Raw genomic sequence first — 8,731 nt, 5'->3', positions numbered from 1 at the left:
GAAAACATTATTCTGATCTTGAAGCAATGTGTTCATCTCTATTGGCTCTGCAGGGTTTGTTGCTGCCAGTGTACCATGTCTAAAGTTATGCCATCTTCAATGAAGGGCAATAATGCAGCTAAGTGAGCTAGTTGGTATATGATTGGGAAGTAAACAGTGCTGAAACGGGACAAAAGAAATCACATTACAATACGAGAAGACACGAGGCAGTGTGCAAGTATCTTGTCTTCTTGTTTTGTAAAGCAATTTCTTCGTTCGTCCTGTTTTTAACCCTCATTGCTTTGCAATTAAAAAAGTGTGTATCTATCCCCGAGAGAAAGCATGTGCACAGAGCAAGCTTTTAAAAAGATTGTGCTGTCCCCCCCCTCCCCACCTCTTGGTGCCACATCAGTCACAAACTTTCAAGGTTGACGGGTTGACAGGGGTATAAGAGCAAAAATAAAGACATACATTAACTGAAAGACCTATCAGTAAGCAAAATGTTTAGAACATTCAAATAGATCCTAACACATTTATCTACCTATTTATGAGCAGAGCCCAATCTTACCATTTCCCTGAATTGTGCTCATGATTCATAATGTGAAAATAGTGCTTGACAAATGCGGATTTGTTTGGTGTGTGTAGTCACAAACTGTCAGAGTAAAAACCAGTGTATATAACGTTGTAAGAGCTTGTTTCAGTAAACAGTATTGCCGCTAGATGTGATAACCTGTGCGCTTGTCACGAAAACATTATTACAGCTGAATGGTGAAACACAGAGTTCATGCAGGTGAAAATTTATTAGTACTATGTTTTTTTTTATATAGTTCCATTTTAGATAAGTTCATTCAAGCGAAAAAAAGTGGATTCGAGGTGCTTAACTCTTCTTAGTTTCAAGCCTGTTAAGAAAACAGACTATGAGGCAAAGCAACTATAAGCAATATTAATTGTGTTTTAATTGAAATGTAGAAATAAAAACAATACTTTTGGCAGCTGGTTTCCATTTGACAGTCATCAACACCAGAGCCGAGTCTATTGCACTCGCCTCCTCCCTCGGCAACGGCAGTGACGTGAGACGCGCCCGGCACGTCGCCCGCTGCCGCCGCTACCCCAAAACGACTTCAAGATCATTCTGCGCCCCAAATCAAATGCAGTTCCAATCCAGCTGAAATCCTGCTCAAATCCAGCACTTAATGTAGCTCCAATTCTGCTCGAATCCGGCGCTTGTGTAGTTCAAATCCAGCGCTAATGCAGCTGCACTAACGTGAAACCTGGAGAAGTGAGAAGCAGTGATGCGCCTGTGTAGGGTGGTGGCGCCCTCTCTTGCGCTGTGCTCGTACCAGTCTGGTGTTACGAAACCAATTTTAGCGAGTTTCTGCTAACTAATGCTCTTAATGCTTGATTATTCCTGTCTTTTAAATTATTCTGAATCGTACTAGCTTATTTTGAACTGGTTTTGATCAATTCTGCACTTGTTTTTACTCTGTTTTGAGCACTTGTTTGTGAGCGTGATCACGACTGATCACATGCGACGGACGCCGCCGACAGCCCAGGCCCCTAAAGTGCCTCGCACTTAAAAGGAAAAGGTAAATGAACGCGTATGAAAAAAACAACTTGCAATGTGTCGGAGCCGAACCCACGTCTTTTTCATTATGCGTGTGGTGCCTTTACTAGTTATGATACCGCAGTGGCAATCCTCACCCCTTGGTAGCTTGAAGTTTAATTAACGGAAGTTTTACTGTAATTAGCTTTGTTAATAGCTGTTGATAGGTGGGCTGCTATGTATGGGCTACCACCTCTTGATTCCTGTTGTTGCAGCTTGTGCTTCCAACAGCGCGCCAGAGTACCTTCCTGCTCCTCTTCTGTGAAGCCTTGCGCTCAAATGAGTCGCTCACGTGCCTGCGGCTGAGCCAATGCGACCTGCGCACCAGGATAACGGCCTGTGCCATCTTGTCATCTGCCGTCTGCTAACGACACAGCTTCGTGAGCTGACGCTGGATTCCCTGCAGCTTATTGGCGACGTGTGGGCATCACTGGAGATCCTTGGGGACGGACTGACCACGACTCGGACACTGAAGATGCTCAAGGTTGTCGATGTCCATGTCACTGGAACGGTGAGAAATGGTGCCTCAATATGTCGTACTTTACGATTTTTCTGACGCATCTAACTTTGAGAAATTCAATTAGTTCACCAGTGCTTCTGCGTCATGCAGAGTGTCTGCGTGGTCGGTGTGGTTCGGGATGATTTTCTTGGCTGGACAACGATGCCGACACTTGATTTTCTGCGACACGGGGCACTTAACGCTGTGGCATTATAATTGAATTGTATTTGTTATGTCAACAATTTAATGCCCTTTACAGTCAACAACTTATTTTTTTGACTTCGTAGGGACCACGAAAACGTCCGAAAAGTCAGGCAGTCCGAAAAAATAAATGAATGCCTTTAAATAATTAACAACCAGCCTCTTACTTCATGTGATCATGTTACTTTTCTTCGAGTCATTGTTGACACTCATCTTCGGTTTCATAAACACATTTCGTCAGTCTGCATTAGAATATCTTTTGGCATACGTGCCCTCCTTAAAACCCATTTCTACTTCTGCCTCTGTGTCCGCACAATACTATAATATGCCTTTTATACACAGCCATACAAACTACTGCATCTCATCATGGGGTCCTACGTAGAGATGCAAAATTTCCGGAAATTTTGAGCAATCGGAAAAAAAACTGTTTCTTTCGTGTTTTTTTCCGAAATTTTGGAAAAAATGGAAAAGAACCAATTTTCTTGAGCATACGGTAATTAGTTTATTACCAAATGTCAAAAGCCATAACTCTCATTATGTAAATAACAGAAGTGAAATGCTTTCTGCCTTTTCACAAACGAATGCAGGGTTTAACAAATCGAAGACAAGCCAGAAGCATCACTGTGAACGCGTTCAGTTCTCTGTGAACGGGTGCGGCTTCTTAGAATTGTTACGGAAGTTAGAACAAGGAACACTGAAATGTCTCTTCTGGGGCTATTTCGTCGTGGCTTCAACATGGAAACATGGATGAAGATGTCTCCCCGACCATGAAGTGCATCCACACGTCGGAAATTGGCCGTACCATTGCAGAATCTGCTTCCACACGGCTTCATATGTGGACTTCCAGCACAGGTTGCTCATGTGAACGAGGGAAAGTCAAAATTGAACAATAACGGCCACCAAAAGGGCACCAAAACATGAGAAACCACACCCGAATGACGAAGCCACGCTGACGCTGGAGCTGACATTATGTGATATGGCGAGTGGTCAGCCGTCGTTTGGTGTTTCGGTATCATGTGCGACGTTTCGGTTTCGCGTTCTGCGTTTCGCTTTCACGTTCAACGCTGGGTGTTGCCTAAGTTTTATTTCTGCATGTTTCTCCCTGCGGAAATTTTGGCCAATTTTTCCAACTGCGCCGAAAAAAACGAAAAAAACTCATTTTTTTCCCGGAATTTTCCCGTTTTTTTTCCACACTTCGCATCTCTAGTCCTACATACTCCGTTCACCTTTCTCCATTGATGAAAGGGGCCCTGAACCACTTTTTATCGAAGTGGAGAAAGACATTGAAGTGAAAATAGGCTATTTCAGAAATGCTTTGCTGCAAAAAGTACAACAATGCGTTCAGCAGAAGCGGAGGTATTGGCAATCAAACACTGCCTCTGCTGTGCTCCCCGTTCCATCTTCAATGCCTTTGCACTGCGGAGTGGGGCGGTACCACAACGCTGCGCCTTCGAAATGTCACCGCAGCATGCAGTTCAAATTTCATTTTGGATGTTGACGTAGCTGCTAGGACTTCCGATTTTAGGGCCCACGACGGACTAAACGTAAGCCAAATGCGATTGTCCATGGCGAGCAGCCAGTGGACTCGTGGCGGCATGTTGCGGCGCCCGCGGTGTAGCTAACCGCAGTGAGCAATAGCAGCCACCTATTGGAATGTGCTTTATTACGTAATAAAGCACACAGAAGAGAGTGAGGATCATGGCTTCTGTTGAAACGAGAGCGTTTGAGAGAAAGGTAACTTTGCACTCTACTTGTGAGCTCCACGCACTGCTTACGGCAGCAAAACTTGGCTGAGATGTTCACAGCAGCATATGCTACCCGTGGACTATGTTATTTAACCAAGCCCAAGGGGTGGTTCAGGGTCCCTTTAAACTTCAGAAACAAGCAGTTCACATTAATAAATTCACTCCACGGTTTTCACCTTCCTTTCCGATTTTTCTTGATCTTAAGTATTTGCCTTTGTCTAGCCTTTATTTTTATAACATAAGCTTTATATTCTTTAAAATTTGTAAGTATGACCTCAGTTTAGACATTTTCCCACAACATGTGCTCTCTAATCACAATTCTATTCTCTTCGTTACCCATTGTAACTTGCTCTTGCCTAGTATCCGTACTAATTATGGTAGATCCACGTTGCTTTTTACTTCAGGAACATTTTGGAATAGTTTACCCACTCATATGAAATCTGTAGCTTAGCTTGCTTGCCAATGTTTAAAGAAAACCTGTAAAATTTTTGTTTTAAAACTAAATAATCCCATCTACCAGTGAACATTATTCATACATACTATATATATGTATTTTTCTGTTGTAATATATATGCTCTCTCTTTGCTTTGCTTTTCTACTTAGTAGTTTTACTCATTTTACTTGCACAGGAGGTCCTGTTGATTAAAACCTTGGGACCTCCTTCTGTATATACACAACTATGTATCATTTCTAATGTATGTAATAAATTTAAATTGAAACTTGAATTGAAGGGCACAAATCACCTCAGGCACGTTCGAAATAGCTCTGAAGGCCTGCCAGTACACTTATTAGGCGTATAGGTGCTTGTACTGTGATAGGAGACGGTGGGTGCATATGTGTATAATTAAGGAGTACATATGTCCATGTCCCTTGACCATAGCCCCTTCCCACTCATGGTATGCTTCACCACGTAATAATGCTGTATTAAGGCGGAGCTGACTTTCAGGAACCGGCATTATGCAACGCACCATGCTTTCAGAGTTTTGAAGCCATTGGCGAGGATTACAAAGGCGGAGTCGGCGCATTGTTAACAGCGGCAAATTGTTTTAAGGAAAAGCATAGTACCGAACAGCAAGAAGCTTGGTACCGAACATCGCAGTAGCTAGGTAGCGTTGCTGCGGTGGTGGCAACGGATGCTAGCGGATCTGCATGTGAAAACGCCGGTTCGAGGTGACGAGATAATCAAAATATTGGTGGCTTTGGTTAAGGCCGTTTTGGACCTGCGGTCATGGCAAGAAGTCCGAAAAATTCGATGGCAAAGGTTTTTTGAGTACGAAATTTCAGACTTTCTTATACATTTAACTCTATGGGGCACATGGTGGGGCTGCGATGGCATCCGAATTACTGGGCATGTCTGAAAAATCGGCCGTTGACAGTAATTGGCACAGGCACTTCAGATTAGATCAATAGCCCTGGCTAAGGGTTATCAGCTTAGATGGAATAACAGAAGTTCAGTCACAGACGACCAGCCAAAACTAAGAAAAGCAAACTGCCTTAAGCGCTAGTTTTTGTTGTGTGCAGGGAGCAGGTGCAGCAGGAGGCTCGGCCAGCATCGCCGCAGTAATTCTGGATAGTCTGGCTGTCAACACCAGTGTGTGCAGCCTCGCCATAGACAGCTGGTTCACCGTGCACGACAATGAGGAAGCGTTCAAGCAGCTGCTGGCCGATTCCACGTCCCTGCGTGAGCTCAGCGTGTCTTGTGCCAGGCGTATCCACGACGCGAGCCCAATCTTCAAGGCGATGGCTGCCAACTCCAGCATCACTGACCTTGTCATCGAAGGCTTCCGCATGAACCAGCCTGATGGCCAGTCCTTTGTCAAGCTCCTTGCTAGGAACAAGACAGTGAAAGGGGTCTGCTTCACTGACTGCACATGGGACGTCTGGGAACGTAATGAGCAGGTAATTGTTGCGGCAAATCAGTGGCAGTGTTGCTGACTTTGACATAGTTGTGAGGCCATCGCCAAAAACATTCCATCTTTAGCGAAAAGTTACTAGTGATGATGGTGATCACATTCTAAGAATTTTGTCTTTTTAATATTTTGATCGTTCTGACGCAGCTTCCTTATTATTTTTAAACGACTTACAATAATTCGACTGCTGTTAATTCAATTGTTTGATTCATTCGTTCTTGACCGAATGTCCTGGCCGGCATCTATGCATTTATATGGGCCCAAAATTTTGTTATTTCGATTCTAAAAGTGGCCTTCACCGGCTAATTCAAACATGTCCCGTCAGCACGCATGCGCCTTACCCCTAAGGTGATTCCAATAACGACCTTTAGTGGCATCATCTGTCTTGGCAGAGCTTAGGGGACAGTGAATGTGTTTCCAGGAGGGTAACAAAGAAAATTGAAAGGAAGCCAAGTTCTGTAGGAGTGGTTGAACTGAAAATGGCATGCGTAACATTAACAGTTGCAGAGCAAACATGGGCAGCTGATATTCTGGTTAAGTTGTAAAAGTTGCATAATGCATAGGGCAGATAGCTGTTATCATGTGTATAGTTAACAGACTGGGTACCAAGGGGAGGGAAGCGCAGGTAAAAACTGCGACAAAGTAGGTGTTATGAAACTAGATATTTTGCGGGCAAAGGTATAGTCAGCTGATAGACAGAGGTAGTTGGTGATAGCTGGGAGTGGGCTTTTTCCTGCTCAATCTCAATTGTTGGCCACATGGCAGCAGCATCTGACGTAGTTGTCAGACCCAAAGAAGCGTTCAGGGTTACATAAGAGTAATAATTTTGTTCATCCAGGGAGAAAAGGTACGCCTGTCATGGCACGTGGATGCCCTGGTCGACGCTCTCAAACACACCAGGTCACTGCGTTGCTTGGACGTCGACTGCAACCTGACTCTGCGCGAGGTCCGCCTGCTGCTTGAAGCAGCTCGCGACTGCGCGTCACTCAAGGAGCTGCACATTGCCTCGCTGCGCCTCACCAACCTGGAGCCGTACTGCCAGGCTCTTGAGGAGACGGGCATGGCCCACAAGGTGAAGCTAGGCAGGTGAGCACAAGTGGCTGGCCTCAATGTCTTACCTGCAGTAAGTGGCTTGGCCCTGAGTGCATGACGGATTCGGCACAAAAGGACAAGAAAGGTCACCGAATCTGCTGCGCGTTATGAAACAAGGAACCAAACAGCCTGCTTGTCATTGTTAAGGTTGCCTTGTTCAAGGAGCACTGGCAGAAGGATTCTCTCCCATCTTTATTTCTTTGTGGGATACCTGACAACCCAGTAATTGCTGCACTGTCTAGCCCTCCATTCCTTGAGAATGCAACAAATAATTATGCCACCTGTCGAGGTAGGAGGCCACATTCAAAATTAAGTTTTCTTGCACGTGATTAATTTTTGTTTTTTACATTTTATATATGCCCAAACATTCAGCTACATGTTGCCAAAGAAATTATCCTCCTATCATCATTAGTTTCGGAGTTAAAGTGAGTTTTCCAACCCATACCCTCGTATTGTGAAACCGAAAATCAGTACTATTTCTTGTGCAGTCAAACCTCGTTAATACGTAGTCAACCGGGAACGACGTTTAGGTACGCACTAAACGATGTACGAATTAACCGCCAGTGCCAGTTTAGCGGCTATTTACCGGCTGGAAAAGAACTAAGTCTCGATGCTCTCAAACACACGCACTCGGGCTTTATTTGCGGGTAAGCAGAAAAAAAATCAATTATCTTCACTTGTCAGCCTTGCCGTGACGACGACATCGTCGAACTCGATAAGGCTGCGAGCCAGTTCGCACATGAGGCCCCGCTTACTAACTAAACAAGTATGGTGTCACGCGTGCACAGGTAAACATGAACACATCTTGGTCAATAACCGCGGAAACTTGCTGTCGGAACACAGAGTGAGGAGGCGCGGTAGCAGCAGGGAGCGTGCTGTCTCTCCCTTCAACACGAACTACATACCGAAAGCACAGTGCATATGAAACTGCCGGCATTAGTTGCATTTTGTCTACAGATCACATTGAAGATGAGGCCCGTGCGGGCATGTGCTTTTTCCACATCGCAGATCGCTTTCAAGATACGGCGCCCGCGCGTTCGCCGTCGAAGCAAACCCCTCGCTTTCTCGCCTCCCCTGCTGTGCCTCGTGCGCGAGATTGAGTCGGCTGACCCTCGCAAGCTTTCACTCGCACATAGAGTGTACAGCGACAATGTTGCTGTGTTTGGACTTTATACGGAACCTCAAAGAGACGTCCACGGTTACGGCAGAAATGTGCTTCGCAATAAAACATGCTTCTGCGTGGTTACTATACTTGAATTGGATTCGACGGCTACAGCTAATTCGCACCCCCTACCGGCGGCTTCTTTGCGTTATGGGGAGCTAATCTTGAAGGCCATGCTTTTGTGTGCGGCAATCTGCAACAGCCGTATAAGCAGGAAATACACCATGGTGGCCATGTTTTAAGTTCACTATCGCTGGCGGCTACCGCCCGGGCGTCACAACGCTAGAATAGAACGTTTGCGCACATGAGATTTTGCCACTTTTGTGCCTGTGCGTGTAGAACAACAAAGAAAAATAGTATGCACTAACTGTTTAGTGGGCAATGAGCGACTACGGCTTAAGCGGTCAGCACAGACATGGGGTTAATGGGGGCTGGGTCGGGCAATCTTCGTGACTACGTTTAAACCGCAATTACACATTAAGCGGGTACGTATTAGCGAGGTTTGACTGTATATTGTCACGTAATAGTGATGGTGAAGAA

The 8,731-nt window shown here is 45.1% G+C and overlaps 1 protein-coding gene across 6 annotated transcripts in view; it reads left to right on the top strand.

Annotated features, from left to right (window-relative positions):
* The window catches only part of LOC119449022 (uncharacterized), a 71,624-nt gene that overhangs the window by 29,479 nt on the left and 33,414 nt on the right, over positions 1-8,731 (top strand). The window contains exons 2-4 of one of the 6 annotated variants that reach the window (XM_037712219.2): positions 1,798-2,093; positions 5,549-5,926; positions 6,776-7,023. The exons of 1 other annotated variant lie outside the window; for it this stretch is intronic. In XM_037712219.2, coding sequence (XP_037568147.1) covers positions 1,893-2,093; positions 5,549-5,926; positions 6,776-7,023 — 827 coding nt within the window. In that variant the 5' untranslated portion in view covers positions 1,798-1,892. The remainder of the gene's footprint in view (positions 1-1,797; positions 2,094-5,548; positions 5,927-6,775; positions 7,024-8,731) is intronic. 4 more of the 6 variants (XM_049666203.1, XM_049666205.1, XM_049666202.1 and 1 more) reach the window with 4 other exon arrangements.

This window comes from Dermacentor silvarum, chromosome 4 (assembly GCF_013339745.2).
Source record: "Dermacentor silvarum isolate Dsil-2018 chromosome 4, BIME_Dsil_1.4, whole genome shotgun sequence".
Taxonomy (NCBI): domain Eukaryota; kingdom Metazoa; phylum Arthropoda; class Arachnida; order Ixodida; family Ixodidae; genus Dermacentor; species Dermacentor silvarum.
This window is presented reverse-complemented; position numbering and strand designations above follow the sequence as displayed.